General features: G+C 45.3%; 1 protein-coding gene across 2 annotated transcripts in view; it reads right to left on the bottom strand.

Annotated features, from left to right (window-relative positions):
* Positions 1–18,734, bottom strand: part of LOC126279056 (U11/U12 small nuclear ribonucleoprotein 48 kDa protein-like) — a 75,296-nt gene that overhangs the window by 36,430 nt on the left and 20,132 nt on the right. For both annotated transcript variants that reach the window (XM_049979496.1, XM_049979487.1), the window contains exon 3: positions 18,265–18,315. In XM_049979496.1, coding sequence (XP_049835453.1) covers positions 18,265–18,315 — 51 coding nt within the window. The remainder of the gene's footprint in view (positions 1–18,264; positions 18,316–18,734) is intronic.

The raw sequence follows: 18,734 nt of genomic DNA, 5'->3' as shown, positions 1-18,734 counted from the left end.
TCCAAGAGGAGTGGAAGGAAAAGCACCAAAGCATAGTGGTCTCCTTGATTGTGCGCAGTTTATTACTGAGAGCAGTGGCGCACACCAGATGTCGTACCACTTTTGGGCAAGAGAGAGTTGACATAGATCTGCACATCCACATCTGGAGTCATGAAAGGGAATGGAGGGTGAGTATCAGCTTATCTGGCCAAATGGTCAGCCAGTTCATTTCCTGATACCCATATACCTTGTGACCCAGAGAAAGACAAGTGAGCAGGCAGCACAGTCAAGTTAGGAGAGGAGGTCATGGATAGCAGAGGCCAAAGGATGACGAAAGTAGCAGGCTGCTCAATGAGTCGGTACACATTAAAACACTGTGGAGGGAGGCCTGAGTAACAAAATGAAGGGCCATGGTAATGGCTAGCAGTTCTGCTGTGAACACACTAATGATTCTGGCAATAAATGTTCTGAGCCAGTAGGAGGTGTGAAAATGTATCTCACTTTATCTATCATCTTAGAACCACCAGAGCAGAAGATGGTAGCACCCTGGAGCTTTTCAGAGTGGAAGGAGCCGCTGAACTATAAACCTGACTTCCATAATCTAGTCTGAAGAAAACCTGAGCACAGTAAAGATGGAGAAGAGTAGCATGGTCTGCACACCAAGATGTGTGGGGCCAGGAAGTGGAGAGCACTAAGCTTCCGCAAGCATGACGTCCTCTGGCGGAGAATATGGGGCAGCCACGTCAGCTTTTCTAAAACAAGCCCAAGAAACAGGATGTGCTACAAAATCTAGGAGCTGGTTGCCTAAATAAAATTCTGGATCAGGGTGTGCTATGAATTGACGACAAAAATGCAAAACCTGCATTTTGGAGGGAGAAAATTGGAAGCCATGGGAGACGGCCCACACAGAGGTCCGTCAGATGGCGCCTTGGAGCCAGCACTCAGCAAGCGCTACCAAGTGGGAGCTGCATTGGATGCAAAAATCGTCGACATACAATGCCAGGGCAACCTGAGGGCCAACAGAGATTACAAGCCCATTGATGACTATGAGGAAGAGTGTGACCGTTAATACAGAACCCTGTGGAACACCGCTCTCCTGAATCTGGGATACCATTCTCCTGAATCCGAGGGGTGCAACGTGAAGTGCCAACTGAACCCGGAAGAGCGGGTGGGATAAAAATTTGCAAATAAAAATCTGAAGAGGGCCACAAAAGCCCCAGTCTTGGAAGGTAACTAAAATGCGAAGGCACCAAGCCGTGTCATATGCCTTATGTGGGTCACAGAAGACTGTGGCAAAGTGCCGAAGTTCGTGAAACCCTGTCAGATTGCAGTTTCCAAATGGACTAAATGGTGAGTTGATGGATCAGTAGATAGAGCACCTTGGAGGGTAAGCTCCTGGGCAGTTGACTGTAGCTGGTGGCCCAGAAGGCTACAGAGCTTTGACCAAACCTGTGATGAAGAGCCAAATGTCCCCAGGGAGGAAACACAGCGCTCCCAGCATTCCTTTTTACTCCGCTTAATAAGGTATCAAGACCTAACATGGAGATGCTTAAAAGTGACGAAGTTGATCTGTGAAGGGTGCTGTTTAAATCGCTGCAGTGTCCGTCAGCTGTCCTGGATAGCGACTGCTACATCCTTGGTCCACCACTGTACTGGTCAGTGATGAATACGGATATGGGGAGAGCAGTGCCAGCAGCATGAAGGATAGTGGCAGAGATGCCCTGCATGACTGCATCAATGCACTTACCAACACGGGGTGACCAACGTAGGTGAGCCACGAGAGCAGGGTAGGAGATTGAGAGACTGATAGCAGTAAAGGTGCCATGAGTGACACTGGAGTGGGTAGGGGAACCGTCATTGAAGAGTGACAAATCAAAGTCTGTAGTAAGTTGGTCAAGTACAAGACCCCTACCCGATGAAGTGGCAGTCATGGAGTGGTGTGCATTGAAGTCTCCAAGACGAGATATGGGAGCAGGAGTTGCTGTATTAAGATACAGAGTTCAAGACAAGGAAGTGGCCTACCTGGAGGGAGGTAGACATTGCAAATGGTAAATGCCAGAGTCGTCTTCATTCTAACCACTATCACTTCCAGGTCGGTATGTAGGGGGATCCAGTCACTAATGAAATAGGTGCAAACCAGAGTGCAGACCCCTCCAGACGCTATCCTGGGGCACGCACAGTTCCAAAAGAATGGCCAATAACACAAAATGTTAGACAGTGGTCAACAAGAATGTGAGTTTCTTGAAGAGCAAGACAGAATGAAGAGTAGGAGGAAACAACGTGTTGTATTTGTGGGAGGTGGCAATAATATCCATCGCAATTCCACTGGATTATCATGTGGTGACAGTTCCGATGAGACAGTAAGAAGCTGAGGGGAGGTCTTGTCACTTGGTAGGTGGTCGTTACCAACGAGAATATGGTGACATCCATAGAACTGGGTGTGAGTCAGGATGAGGTGGAGGGGGCAAAGCCCTCTGGGAAGCCTCATCCTTTAACTTTTGCTGCTTCTTCTTCTCCCTCGAAGGGAAGGAGGAGGCATTATCAGTAATGGAATAGATTGCAGTGATGTCAGGATTAGACAGAAAGCAAGTACATCTGGGGCCCTCGGAGTGTGGGTCTCTCCTCTGGCCCAAGGGTGCAAGCTTCCTCCCTGGGAAAACTGGGGAGGGCTGTTCCAAGACGGAGGCCCATCCCTAGCAGGAGCCAGGGAAGAGGACATTTTCCCTGCTGAAGAGGAAGAGGAAGAGGAGGAGGAGGAGGAGGAGGAGGAGGAGGAGGAGGAGGAGTTCCTGTAGGGGAAGGAATGAGAGCCCATGAAGGTGAGGAAAGGGAAGGGTGGCAGAATGGGGGTAAGGGTGAGGGGTGAGGAGGGGAAGTGTAACTGAGGCAAAGGTAAAGCAGAGATTTACAAGGTGAAGCCTGCCAAATTTTTTTTGAGCCTCAAAGTAGCTGAGACAGTCAAGGGCCTTTATTTCCTGAATACATTTTCCTTCATGCACACTGGACACTTTGGTTAGTGGGGAGAATGGCCACCAGAACAGTGTACACAGTTAGGTGGTGGGGCGCAAGTGCTCCCCACATGAAGAGGGCAGCTACCAACCACCACAGATGAGAAAAGAACCGCATTGTGAGGACATCTGGCCAAACTTGAGCAATGGAAGCAATGCATGGGAGGTGGAATGTACAGTTTCACATCACATCTATACACCATTACCTTGAAATTCTTGAGCAGGGTATCCTCCTCAAAAGCCATGATGAAAGCGCAAGTGTCTACACGATGGCCCTTAGGGCCTTTCTGGAAATGCCAGATGAATTGAATGTCACGTTGTTCCAGATTAGCCCTAAGTTCATCATCGAACTTGAGGAGAAGGTCCCTATGGAAAATTAAATCCTGTGTCATACTGAGTGACTTATGAGGACCGATAGCCATGGGGTTGTCTCTTAAATGGTCGCAGGCACAGAGGGAGACTTTATAAGCAGATAGCCAGATGTCATCTTATGAATGACTCAACTTCACTGAACTTGTCCTCAGTATGTTCCACAAAGAAGTTTGATGGCGGCAAAAGACTCCCTGCTGGTCCTCGTACAGACCAGGAATTGTGGAAAGAGTTTTGTCCCAAACCAGTATGTCTGGCCCTCCTCCCAGGGTGTATCAAAGGAGGGTAAGGCTGGAAAGGCAGAAACAGGAGCTGAGACAGAAATATGTTATGGAAGAGATGTGGCCACAGTAGAGTGGCCAGAGAGTTTAACACATTTCATGTGCCAAATGTCCACCCTGGTACCAACCATTCCAAACAGGGGCTCACCTTGTGGGTGCCACCAGCTACAGCAATGGTCACCTGGCAGGATGGTCGTTGCCGGGAGTTTCGATGCCTCGAAAAGATGGGCAACCACTTCAGCACTTGCACAAGGCATTCACAGCACAGCTACCAGCAGTGTGATCCCTGTGGTATCAGGGGGCTCAGCCAGATGGCTGCATAAAGCACCACCACACAGACTGGCTACTGAGATGGAGGCAGAAGGGTTTAGCAGGGGACAGAGGGGAAGGGGGAAAAAGGGCAAAAGGGGGGGGGGGGGAGGAAGAGGAGGAGGAGGAGGAGGAGGAGGAGGAGGGGAACCCATGCCAAAGATGGTAGGGAGGGAATTCTTCCCCATCTGGCTCAAACAACTGATTTCAAATTTGGAAATGGAAGTCAAACCCCTGAGAGGGACCAAAAAGGAGGAGTAAAAGTAACCAACCAAAACTGCAAGAGAAGCTTAGTCATGAGGATAGTCAGGCTGACATAAAGAAGAATGCCAAGAGAAGGAAAGGTAGGGGCAAAGTAAAAGGAAGAAGGGCAGGGAAGGAAAAGGAAGGGAAAGGGGAAGGGAAAGCAGCCCGGAAAAGAATAAAGGCTGCAATAGCTCAGGCACCCGTGCACGCCACACACATGCGCACGAAAGAGCTGCTGGCCTCTGGAGGGATAAATTTTGAGGTCTCAAGGGTAAGTAAAGATATAAGTGACAAAAAAAAATGTACGGACTTCTGTATTTCTAAACATGTGAGCAAAAATCTTAGGTACTAACATCAACATCCTTTGCAATGAACTGTTTTTAGATTGAGAAAACAAGCCAAATGGTATACATATATTTTTTTCATTAAGACCAGTGATGTTCTTTTATGTCAATAAAACTAAACACATTTGATGACAAAAATACATATTTCATTGAAGTCGCAAGACAGATTTAAAATAGCTCCACTGATTTCAGAAATAACCTCAGAAAAAAATAGGCCCCTTGAAAGAAGTGTATAAGACACGAGAGATTTGTGGAAACCAACACTATACATGACTGCCAATAAAATGTTGGTTCTACTATGTTTATTATAGTCAGTTATTGCCCACTGTGTTATGTCTATTATTTTACAGGAATTTAATATATATATATATATAAACTACTTTCAAAGTGCCAAAATTGATAGAATAAATAAAATGTCTATAAAATGCTGCACTGTACAGTGTTCTTGCTGTGAGACAGTTGCAATTCCTGAAATCCATTGCCAGTGCCCTCTGGCCTGCCAAGGAGCACCACAGTCCTTAGTCCATGGACAAATCATGAAAATCTGCTGCATTACGCCACACACGAACAGACCTGCCCTGCAGGCAGATCAGTGAGACTAGATCCAACAGACAGGGCCTGCACATCAGTGGGAAATGATGGACTTCAGATTGGCGAGCCTGATCCATTAGAGATACCCATAGAAAAGGCCTATGGTTTTGGTCCATCATGAAAGCCCACTGGTGTGACCAGCTATTTAAATGTCACAGATACCATGTTGACGAAATAAGACCGCAAAGATCAATCCCTGCTATAGATAACTTGCGTGAATACTCTAAAAATCAATACTAAAGAGGATAGGTAGCAACTCACCATAAAGATGATCACTGAGCTGCAGACAGGCATATAGAAATGACAATGACACTACCACAACTAAATTTTTGCCCATAGCCTTTGTCAGAAAATGAGAACAAACAAACACTTTCACACAATCATTCAGAAACAACTCACACACACGACAGGTGTCTCCAGCTGCTGCATCAACAGTGTCTGAGAATCAGATCCAAACAAACTATTCCTCTCGTCAGCAGTTGCTAGGCTAGCATCAAGAAGTGGGGGTATCACTGAAATGCAAGTTTAGGGGCATGCCAGAAGGGAAGAAGCAGTAAGAATGAAGGGGTAGGGAAGCAGCTTATGAGCTCATGTACCCAGCTGCGCTCAGCCAGTGACAATGAATGACATCTCAGCAAACAAATCATTTCATCTGCTGAGACAAAAATTATATTTTCCAGTTTTTTTTAAATTTTTCTTTATATTTTCCTGATGCATTTGAAATTCCCTGATTTCCAGAACTTGTGGCAACCCTGTGCAGACACAAGCAAGGAAAGAAAAAGGTGTGAGGATGTAGATGTCAAGTTGATACCTTCTGAAGTCCTACATGGTGATCACAGTCAGAGAGGAGGACACCAAAGGGAGCAAAAAGGTCCTCTAGAGAAAGGGTAAGACTGAGAAGAGAGGCATAATAATGGAAAATGTCAGGAGGCATAATAATGGGAAATGTTGGCACGATCAATACAGAAGAAAAGAAACGAGAATGTATAGGAAATCAAGGAGGTGCAGGAAGAATATTTCTGAAGAGTTATTAAAGCCCAATGGAAATATAAAAGAGGAAAATGAGGCGCCTGGGGGTGTAAGAATGTCAAGATGGACCTATTGTGGACAAAAGCAGACAAAGCGATAAAGGGCACAAAAGGAAGAAAAGTGTCTGGACTGTATTGTATAAGAGTGGAGATTATGAGAGCAGCTGGCACTGTTGGAGTGATGTGGCTCTATCAAGTGATAAGAACACCAATGAAAGAGAAGAGGGCACCTGAAGACTGAGAAAGGGGAATTTTGGTGTCTATTTTTAAGAAGGACTGCAGGAAACTGTGTCACAATTATAGGGGAGTTGCTTTCATGGGTGATGCTGCCCAGGTATTTGAGAAGATCCTTGAAAAGATAGTATGGTAGATAAAAGGAGTAGGAGTAAGAGGAAGAGGAACAATATTGGTTGACAGAGGAGCTTAATTTCTAGTTTTATTTATTTATTTATTTCATATGGCTTTAAATAGAGCATCAGATCACATCAGTGATACAGCATCAGATTAAATCTGGTACATTTTGAGATATATGTACAGTACATACTTATTATAAGATAAAATACTGATAATGACTAGCCTCCATGTGGTGCATCCCGGACAATGTGACTTGTGAAGGCTACAATACCAGCTGCTGGACCTAAATGGGATTTTCCAGGTTTCTAGAAAAACAGCATAATGAACACCAAAGCAAATATTAAAACAAACGACTCTTATCAGAATGTTAATTTCTAGCATAAGGCAGCTTCAAGAGAGAGAATACAAATATGGCAAGGATTTAATAATGATGTTCCTGGACATTGTGAAAGTGTATGGTTGTGTGAAAAGAAGTTAAATCTAGGAAAACCTTCAGTAAAATAGAAATAGAAGGCTGACTATGAGAAAAGTGAAGGAAATACGAGGGTTGGAACTTTAATAGTGGCAACTATTTATTTACAGCTCATACAAAATAGATACATATTTCAAAGTTTTACCCATTGCCAGCGATGAGGAAGTCGTACGATACCCTTAGCAGTGTTAGTTGTGTTGACAGTTCGAGCAGCACGGTCTGTTGCCCAACGAATTTGTAGCTGTTCTGAAGAAGAAGCCGTGAAGTGTTTCCTTCAGTTTAGAAATTGAGTTGAACTCACGAGGGCTTAAGTCAGGGGAGTGCAGTAGATGGTATAGCACTTAGGAGCCCCATAAGTCAAACAAATCAGAAACAGTTTGCATCCACACGCTGTCCTGTAAAATGATCCTGCAGAAAGTGTCACCACTTCTTTCTCTATGCTGTTTATTTTTGGAACACAACCTACGACCAGCTTAGAGACAGAAGTGATGACACTTTCTGCAGGACCTGACCATCATTTTGCAGGATAATGCTCAAATATGTACAGTACAAACTGTCACTGATTTATTTGGCTGACGGGGCTGCTAAGTGCTATACCACCTATTGTAATCACCTGACTTAAGCAGGATACTGAGATAGGCTCATGAAATGACAATGGGAGCAAGATACCTACAGAAAGGCCCAGAGGCAGATGGATTGTTGGAGTGAAGGATTGTGTGACTACAAGACTAGAAGACTAAGACAGAGTTGGGAGAGAAAAACAGTGGGAGGACGGAGAAAGCTGGAGAGGCCTATGTACCAAATTGATCAAACCAAGGGCTGAAAACTGGAGAAGCTCACGACGTACTGTAAACTACAGGAACATCAAACGCTTACTATGTATGAATGGTCCAAGAAAGGAAACCTTACTGACAATTTATTAGTCATGTTATACACACTGCAGCAAGACAACCAAAACTTGAATACTTTTTTGTGGCCCAACACATCCCCCCATTACCAGAGTACGGAATGTTAACAGAGGTCACTTTCTAACATATTCCATTATTAGGAAAGTTCAGGATGGAATAACAACAATATTATGAAAAAGTCAGATTGCTACTCACAACACAGAGGCAGCACTGAGACAGCACACAGGCACAATGAAAAGACCGTTAAACATTTAAGTTTTTGGCCAAAAGGCCCACTTTGGAAACAGTATGAGCACAGCCCCCACCCCCCAGACACAGACACACACACGCACACGCACACGCGCACACACACACACACACACACACACACACACACACACACACACACACACACACACACACACACTGCCATTCTCTCTGGCGGGCTACTGTGGCCCAATTGCAGACTGCAAATGCACCTCACTGAGAAGCAATGTGTGTTAGGTGGTGGCGGTGGTGGTGGTGGTGGTGGTGGTGGTGGTGGTGGTGGTGTTGGTAAGGAGGCAGTGTGGAATAGGGAGGGGGAAGGATGTGATGGTAGTGGTGGGGAAAGGTGTTGTACTGCCTCTGATAGTAAGCAGGGAACATGATGGAGTCAGGATAGGGCTGCTATGGGAGCAGAAAAAGAAGAAGGTACAGGAGAGAAATAGAGCTGGGGAAAAGCCTAGTGGTTGCACTCACATAATAGGAGGCGTCCCACCTGCGCAATTATGAAAAGCATGTAGTGGTGAGAAGGATCCAGATCGCACAGACTATGAAGCAGTCACTGGAGTAGAGCACATTGTGTTGGGCAGCATGATCAGCAACTGGGCGGTCCATTTGTCTCTTGGTCACAATTTGGTGACGGTCATTCAGGTGGGCACATAGTCTGTTAATTGTCATCCCCACATAGAAAGCATTGCAGTAGTTGCAGTTTTGTTTGTAAATCACACGGCTGCTTTTGCAGATAGCTCTGGTTTTGGTGTCTGTGACAGGACTTGAGTAGCGGATGGTGGGAAGGTGTATGGGACAGTTCCCGCATCTAGGTCTATTACAGGGATGTTACTATAAAGCAAGGGTTTCGGAGCACGGGTAGTGTCACGACATTTAACAATGCCGTCATGACAGTACGCGCAAACGGCGATAGAGGCGCTTCGCAACTTGGCTGAGCGCAGGAGCGCCACCTAGCTACGAACGGCGCCGATCGCATGTCACGGCATGGCTGTCGAATAAGAGATACTGATTTGTTATCATGTAACCAGCTATTGTTTCTAAGTGAGTGTGTTTGAATATCCATGCAATTATTGGTGATTGAAGGTTATAACACTTTTTGGCAATGAGGTCGGATATTTTCACTGCGTTGTGGATTTGTGTGTTCGTGACAGGGCAGACATGGAACAGCTTATGCAAGCACTCATTGAACAACAAACACAGCTGACAGCTGCTATTCAGGCGTTCTCGACATCGCTTACTCATCGTCTGTCTTCCTCTTCTCCGCCTCCATTCCCTCCTTGCGACGAGGCCGCTGAAGACTGGGAGGATTAAGAGAAGCGTTTGCGGCAACACTTCTTGGCTTTCGGCATTGTCGACGCTCCTATGTGTAAGTCGTTATTTCTATCTTGGATTTCCCCACGGATCTATCAGCTGCTATCTCAGTTATCCCCTCTGCGGGAACCTGCCTCTCTGTCCTTCTAAGAAATGTGTGACTTATTGTCTAAATATTACCGAAAAAACACCCACTTCATTGCCACCCGCGTGGCGTACTACCGGTGTCGTAAACAGCCCCATCAATCTTACCGGGCTTGGGTGGTGGAACTACACCGTCTGAGTAAGAAATGTCAGATTGTCACAGACACTCCAGGAGTCTTATGCTGATTCAATGGTTAGGGACGCTATTCTACGGCTTGCTCCTGATAAAGAAGTTCGGCAATGTGCCCTACAACTGCCAAACCCGTCGTTGTCAGAAGTTCTAAGCATCGCTCAATCCTTTGAAGTGTCTCATGCTGCTGGCGCGCAAATAGACGCGTGGTGTGATGTAGGTGCTGTACAGTCAACTTTCGACACGGACAATTTGCCTGTTTCACAGGAGAACGAAGATGTGGCGGCAGTTCACTCGCGTAAACAACGTTGCGTTGGGCCGCAACGCTCGCAGCGAAAACAGCAACCACAGAAGCAGGTTCGTTCCGCACTTCCTTCTTGTCCACATTGTTTCACACAGCATGACAGGGCCGCGTGTCCAAAACGTTGGGCCACGTGTAATTCACGTAGGAAAAAAGGCCACATTGCTTATGTGTGTCAGTCCCCTAAAGTTCCTGTCGACGAGGACGAGGCATCGGACATGGATGTTAACTGTGTGCTTCCTCAAACAAGTAAGTTGTTTGTTACTCTTCGTGTTCTGGATAAAGACATTCGCATGCAAGTGACACTGGCTCTGCAGTAACTCTCATTAATTCTCGCACGTATTTGGAGTTGGGCTCCCCTCCCTTGTCTCCAGTTACGCGAAATCTGAGAACTTATAATAAACAGAAAATTCCTATCATTGGCCAGTTTGATGCTTCCACTGCCTATAAGTCTGTTGTTAGGCCCCTCACGTTTTATGTGGTGGATCATGCGGGCACTGAAAACCTGTTTGGTTATGATGCTTTCCAGTTGTTCGGGTTCTCCATTGATGATGATGTGCACCTCATATCTGAGGATATTCCGTATCAACAGCTGGATGGATTGTGTTCTGAATTTTAGTCCATGTTCTCTGCTGGTCTGGGTCGTGCCAAGGATTTTGAAGCCCACATTACTCTTAATCCTACAGCTCACCCTTAGTTTTTTCGGGCACACCCTATTCCGGTGGTGTTGCGTGCACCTGTCAAGGCTGAGATAGACAGGTTAACAGCTTCAGGGATTCTCCTCCCTGGTACCTCCGGCGAATGAGCATCACCAATCGTGGTGGTTTCTAAACCAAACGGGAGTCTGCGATTGTGTGATGATTTTAAAGCCACTGTCAACACTCAGAGCCTCATTGACACTTATCCTCTTCCCTGTCCTGAGGAGTTATTTACCAAGCTTGCTGGGGGCCAGTTCTTTTCCAAACTTGATTTATCGGAGGCGTACCATCAGTTGCCGTTGGATGCTTCTTCCAAGGAATTTCTCGTCATCAACACTCCTTGTGGGTTGTATCAGTACCAGCGGTTACCATTTGGCGTCGCTAGCGCGCTGGCCATTTTTTAGCGGTTTTTGGAGCAGCTCAAGGCTTCCGTTCCCGGCTGCATAAATTATCTGGATGACATTGTTGTCACGGGGGCCTCCACTGAGGAGCACCTTCGAAATTTGCGTTCACTGTCTCGAGTTTTGCATTCGGCTGGGTTGAGGTTCAATCTGGACGAGTCACAGTTCTTCCAACCCTCCATTATGTATCTTGGTTTCCACTTGTCCCGTGAGGGTATACGTCCTCTACGTCAGCACGTTGTGGCCATTAATGCTCTACCCCAGCCATCTACGGTCAAAGAGCTTCAGGTGTTTCTAGGCAAGATTGGTTATTATCACAAATTCATTCCATCCGCGGCAGCGGTAGCTCATCCTCTGCATCAGCTGTTACGCAAATACGTCCCTTTCTGTTGGTCCGACGAGTGTGAGCAGGCTTTTGTCCGCATGAAGGCTCATTTGCAGTCGGCGCCTTGTCTTGCCACATTCCGTCCAGGTCAGCACTTGGTTCTGGCGACTGACGCGTCACAGTATGGCCTAGGGGCTGTTTTCGCCCAGTGGCATGAGGATGGGTCGGAACGACCCATCGCCTATGCTTTCAAAACCCTCAACGATGCGCAACGGCGTTATTCTCAAATCGAAAAGTGGGCGCTCGCTATCATTTATGCTCTAAAAAAGTTCAGTGTTTTTTTTGTATGGTTCTAAGTTTCACCGCATCACCAACCACAAGCCGCTGGTCTCTCTGTTCAGCCCATCGGCGTCGGTTCCGGATGAGGCAGCTCACCACCTGCAATGTTGGGCCTTATACTTGTCTCGTTTGCACTATGAGATTCACTATCGCCCCACGGCCCAGCACGCCAACGTTGACGCATTGTCACGATTGCCGATGGGCCCCAACCCGGTTTTCGATCATGATGAACTACTCTGTTCCCACATTGATGAGGAAGAACATCGTGCGGTCGAGGGTTTACCACTTACTGGTTCGCAGGTCGCGTCGGCTACTGCGCGGGACCCGGTCCTGCGACAGGTGATCGGTTTTGTTCAACAGGGTTGGCCGGTGGTGCCAGCTTCTCTTCGCAAAGATGTTCTCAAACTGTTGCATGAAGGCCATTGAGGTATTTCTCGGACTAAGTCCCTGGCCCGCAGGCACTTTTATTGGCCCGGTACTGATTCGGACATCGCCCACATGGTTGCTGCGTGTGGTCAGTGAGCTCAACAACTGGTTGCACCTCGTACAATGCCCTCTCTGTAGCCTGATCCGGCACAGCCATGGGAATGAGTGCACGCTGACTTTGCCGGCCCCTTCCTCGGTACTTATTGGCTACTGTTGATTGAAGCCTTCTCGAAGTTTCCATTTGTTGTTCAATGTCCGTCACACACCACTGTGGCAACGACGCTGGCTTTGTCCAAAATCTTTGCGCTAGAAGGTCTTCCATCCACGATTGTCACGGACAATGGCCCTCAGTTCTCTTCGCAGGCCTTCCGTGATTTTTGTACTGGACAAGGGATTCATCATGTTACAGAACCGCCCTTCCATCCGCAATCGAATGGGGAGGTCGAGCGCCTTGTCCGCACTTTCAAAAGCCAGATGAAAAAATTCCTTAGTGATTTTTCCACAGATGATGCTCTGCTACAATTTCTGAGTTCTTATCGCTTCACGCCTCTGGGTGATCGCAGCCCTGCTGAACTCTTGCATGGCCGCCAACCGCGCACTCTACTGCACCTGCTTCACCCTGTCAGGCCTTGTGCTGTGTCCCCTAGTGCGGGAAAATACTCGGTGGGTGCCAACGTGTGGGCACGAGTGTATGGATCTCGCACTAAATGGATGCCAGGGGTGGTCAAGGCTCTTCGCGGCCGCCGGCTTTGTGAAATACATACGGACAACGGCATGGTTGTTCGCCATTATGACCACATGTGCCCACGAGTGGTGGCCACGCTGGTGCCACCGCGCCTTCCTTCGCCTCCACCAGCCCGAGAAGCCTGTCCTGTCGCTGCTGCCGATCTACCGTACGTGTTGATGCAGCCGACATTGCTACCGTTTCCGAGTACGTCGGAACTGGCCCCAGTCGCGACGCTGTCTTCTCCGGGACCCATCTCGCTGGAGCACACCCCCAGGTCCATGACACCTATGGATGCTGCTCCGGAGTTTTCACCCATCACCTCGTCCAGGAGGCACTCCACGCACGAGCTTCTGTCCTGGACATTTTCGACCATACTCTCGTGTCTGTCCACAGGATCTTCTCGGGGCCTCGCAAGAGGTCATGGATGTCTCCGCACTGTCCATGTCTCCAAGGAAGTGAGTGTTTTTTTTTTTTTTTTCGAGGGGGTAAAAGTGTTGTAACAGTGCCACGACATTTAACAGTGCCGCCATGACAGAACGCGCAAACGGCAATAGAGGTGCTCCGCAACTTGGCTGAGCGCGGGAGAGCCACCTAGCTACGAAAGGGCTGGCCGCATGTCATGGCACGGCAGTCGAATAAGAGATACTGAGTTGTTATCATGTAACCAGCTATTGTTTCTAAGTGAGTGTGTTTGAATATCCACGCAATTATTGGTGATTAAAGGTTATAACAAATACCACGCAGGTTTGGTGGATGGAAGAATACCACAGTGGGAGGGATGGGGAGGATGGTACAAAGCATATTCCTCATGTCAGGGCAAGAGGAGATGTAGTCAAAATCCTGACAAAGAATGTGATTCAACTGCTCCAGTCCTAGATGGCACAGAGTGACAAGTGGAGTGCTCCTTCATGGCCAGGTGATGGGTATGTGTGAGGTGGTAGCTGACTGGAGAGGCTGGACAGAGGAGATCAGTTTCTGAACGAGGTCAGAAAGGTAATTTTGGCCTGTGAAGGCCTCAGTGAGACCCTTGGTACATTTGAAGAGGGACTGCTTGCAAATACGGATGCGATGAACATAGGTGGCTATACTGTATGGAAGGGACTTTTTGCTATGGAATAGGTGGCAGCTGTGAAACTGATGTATTCTTGGTGGGTGGTAGGGCTGGTCTGAATACAGGTACTGATGTAGCCATCCTTGACATGGAGCTCAACAGTATGGAATCTGACTTATTTGGTTGAGGGGGACCAGGTGAAACGAATGGAGGAAAAGGTGTTGAGGTTGTGGAGGAATGTGGACAGGGTGTTCTCACCCTCTGTTCAACCCATGAAGATGTTGCCATTCAACCTGAACTAGGTGAAGAGTTTGGTATTCTTGGTGTTTAGCAAGAATTCCTCTAGGTGTCTCATGAATAAGTTGGCCTAGGATGACGTCATGTTGTCAATGGCCTTGCCGCAGTGGTAACACCAAAGTTAAGCACTGTCAAGCTTAGCTAGCACTTGGATGGGTGACCTGTCTGGTCTTCCGAGTGCTTTTGGCAAGCAGGGCGCATTCAGCCCTCATGACACAAATTGAGGAGCTACTCGATTGAGGAGTAGCAGCTCTGGTCACGAAAACTAACAGCGGCTGGGAGATAGGTGTGCTGAGCACATGCCCTCTATATCCACATCCAGTGACCCCTATCAGCAGAGGATGACACGGCGGTCGGTCAGTACCATTGGGTCTTCCAGGGCCCGTTCGGACAAAGTTTTCAGGATGGTGCCTTGTAAGTGCCCACCACTGTACCCCAGATTCGTTTGTAGGTAATGCCTTCAAAGGAGAAGTAACTGCATGGGAGGATATAGCTGGTCATGGTGACGAGGAAAGAGATCATAGGATCGGGAGTCAGTCGGGCATGGGGAAAGGTGTTGTTCAATACCAGCAATTCCCTGGGTTAATATCCAAGTCTTGCCACCATTGAACAATATGTAGAGGGAGGTGGCATCAACAGTTAAGAGCTTGGTGCTGGCTGCTAAAGGAACAGGTATTGTGGAGAGTTGGTGGTAGAAATGGTTGGTGTCTTTTTATATAGGATAGATTACAGGTAATAGGCTGAAGGTCAATGAGAGCAGAGATTCTCTCAGTGAGGGCACAGAAATTGGTCACAATGGGGTGTCCAGGGTAGCTGAGTTTATGGATGAATTTGACAGCCAGCAGGATCCCTCCACCAGGTTCATAACTTTCATGCAGTTCATAACTTCAGTGATGGAGCCTTAGGTGGCAGTTAGGATTACAGGTTGGCATAATTTTTTAGGTGGTGGACTGCAGTTCTTTCTGCAGATGTAAGGCTGGTTCCCATGTTGAGAGATTTCAGCAATGATGATGAGACCAGATTCAAGGTTAGCAAATTCTAGAAAGTTAACTGAGAAAGGTTTGGGGGCAATGAGGATGGATCATGTTTGTGCAGAGGAGTGAACTGAATCAGGATTCAATATTGATTTTGAATTGGTTCCAATTGGTTGGGTTAGTGGGAAAAAATTGTTTCAATTGTAAGGACAGGGAGCAGAAAAGAAGAGCTTTTAAAAAGTCCATTGTGATTGAATATGGGAGTGGGGTGAAAGGTAAGGGCTTCGGAAAACACTGATACTTCTGTGGGACAGAGGCTTTTGGAGGTCAGATTCATGACTGTAGATTGGGTCTTTTTAGGTTCTAGATTTGGTATGGTGGTGGGATGTAGTTTCTGAGGGTGTGGTAAATGTAGTAGGTCTTTGAGGCAGGGCTTGTCGGCTATGAGGGGATGCAGTGGAGGTTTGAGGGCTCCTCTTATGGTGATGGATAATGGTAATCCATGGTGGGAGTAGGAGACGAACAGGTTGGAGAGGTTTTTGAGGTGGGGCTGTGCATGCTGCTCTATGTCTTGGAGGATAAGAGTTTCAATCTGGGAAATGGAATGAGGGAATCAGGGATCGCAGAGCTGGAGAGTTTTATGGATGGAAAGGAGGTATTGCAAGGATATTTGTACCTGATTTACATAGTTTTGCAGGACTAGGTTGGTGAGAGATAACGACTGACAGAATTTGAAAAGGTACAGATCATTGTGTACAGAGGGGTTGCAACTAGAAACGGATAATTTGTTGGTCAGGCTAGGCAACGTTTGGGTGCTTTCTGTTTCTGAAGAAGGCCTTTCAGCCAAAAGCTTAAATGTTTAGCAGTATTTTTATTGTGACTAACTGTGACTTGTCGGCATCCTGCTTATGGTGGGTGGCAGCCTATCATTTTCATAACATTACCATCACATTTCTCTGTCATTTTTTCCACTTTTACTAGTGGTAATTTTTTGTTCAGTTTTTCCTATCCTAGTGCCATTTCTTCCTCTACTCTTTCCTGTTTATACAAACCAGTGTTCTTTTCCTACTCTCCTCTTGTTCTCTTTCTGTCACCATCCTTTTTTTTTTTTCTTTCAATAAATAAAAACAAACCACTGATCTCAGGCCCATTTTTTTAATTATTTTACTTTATTGTACCATTTATCTTCCCTTTTCTGCTCAACTCTGCTTTTGCTTCAGTTTCTAAATGCTCTTGTTTGTAATAGTAATTTCGTTCCAGTCTAACAGACAGTTCCTCTTCCTTTTCTTGTTTAACCTACAACAAATATATTCTTTTTCCAAAGGTCTGAGTAATTAAAATTGTGACTTGTAGCAACTATCTGGCTTCAACCACTGTAGTTTCATTGTTAGGCCATGAATGATTCATACCTATGCTAATGGCACTTACAGCTTTATATCTATCCTCATTATTTAAATGCTTGAAATCTTTTGCAATTTGCTTTGTTTCTCATGATTCCTCTCATTTAACTGGTTATTAATATATTTAGGATTAGAAATGTGTAATGGATTCCATGATTATTTTTATTTGAAAATAATAACACTAGGAAAACCTTTTTTATTCAGTCTCCCTGTTTATATGTATCACTGACACTTTCATCTGCACCTAATGCCAAACTTTAACAATTTGCCCCACTCACAGTCCATACTGTCTCAGAATTCACAGTGTACCAATGGTGCTTTCATACTCAGCTCCTCATTTCTTCTTTCTCCTTTTTTTATTGTTATTATTATAAATATAGGCAGTAGGCTGTGGCATAAAAGGTCTGTGTCCACTAGCAAGTAACTTCTGCATGCACTTGCTGCAAGTACTCAGAGAAGCATTTGCACTACAGTAGAGTTGTGAAACAGATAAGCATTCCCTCATTATTACTATCACTGAAGAAAAAATGGGATGAAAAACGACGTCAGTAAAAGGAAATGTTTGGGTGAAGATTTGGAAACCACTGAATGAACTTCACTCAGATTAAAAACTTACTGAGAATGTTTTATGCAAGCTCTGAACATCTTCTGTCCATAGTACAATCAAATACTCAAGAACAGGGTACAAATGTGCAGCAAGCTATAGCACCAAGAGATCGTCTTCTAATTACTCTTTGATTTCTGCAAATTTATTTATTACTTTTACACTAACATTACAAATTCAGTTAAATTTTAAGACATATGCACTGGTATTCTACTTGCCCTTCTGGTGAAAGAAGGTAATCAATAAATCCATTTCACACTTCCTTGACTTATTATGGCCAGTTGCAAATTTTAAGGCTTCCATGGCACACCTTTATGTCTTTTTCCTTTTCAACCCTGACATTTCTGTACTGCTATTGAATCCACAGAAGTTCTGAAAGTTTGAGAAAAACTTCTAGCAACTGTCAAGTTTCAAGCTGCAAGATACGGTTCCCAATAACTTGTGGAAGCTCCTTCTGGAACTTGATGAAACGTTCGGAAGTTGGTTTGCTGGGGATGTTTCCAAGTCGAAGAACTTACAGAAGTAGCTCCTAGTTGCTTCTGGAAGTGACTTGAAGAAGTTTACTTGCTAGTGGACACACACCTTAAGAACTTGTGACGATTTGAAAATGTTTTGTAATTTCTTCTTATCTTTAATTTTATTTTCACCATTCACATTCACCAACAATAACGGTACTCTTTGTTTGAAAGTTTCTTACAATATTTCATGAAGTAAATAACCTTAAATATATACTTCAGTTCTAAACATAAATTTGGTATTCGCACCTCTGCAGCATCTTTTAATAACCCACACCATTCAAAAAGAATTACATTCTTGCACAGCAGACATACAGTGACCAACATCTATACATTTCTTAAAACTGAATTTTACTGTAACAGTATTTCCCTCTAATAAGATAAAGACTATGTAATTTATCGATTAGCCAACTAATCAATAAACAAGCCTGGTTACATTTTTTTTGAGAAAAAATATAAATGTTACTTTGTATCTCTTACCTTCTGATTTGGGAGTTACTTGTTTCAAAAGATACAACTGATGCTGCTGATCTGAAATATTAAGAAAAATGAACTAATAATGATGATGATGGTGATGATGATGATAATAATGTGTGTCCAGTGGCCTGGCATAAATTTTGTAAAACATTCATTTAATTTTATGAGAACATAAGTTATTGCAAGCACTGTCAATAAAGTTAAAAATTCTTCAATCACAGTATTGTCACTGAATAGCCAGTCAATCATGAACTTTTACAGCAATACATGTAAGAAGTGTCTTTTTCTGAATATGTGAAATTCTGACAGTGCATCACAGTGTGAAGCCAGTTTCCAGAGGAAAGCCTCAGCAAGAATGATGAAACACTGGATCTAAAGATTCTGGAAAGAATGACGCAGTACTAAACCCAAAATACTGTTAACATACATGTAATCTTATTTAAAAAATTTTCAGTACACTCTCCAAAGGTGAG

Source organism: Schistocerca gregaria, chromosome 1 (assembly GCF_023897955.1).
Source record: "Schistocerca gregaria isolate iqSchGreg1 chromosome 1, iqSchGreg1.2, whole genome shotgun sequence".
Taxonomy (NCBI): Eukaryota; Metazoa; Arthropoda; class Insecta; order Orthoptera; family Acrididae; genus Schistocerca; species Schistocerca gregaria.
Note: the sequence above shows the minus strand (reverse complement) of the source record. Positions and strands in the feature narration are given on the sequence as shown.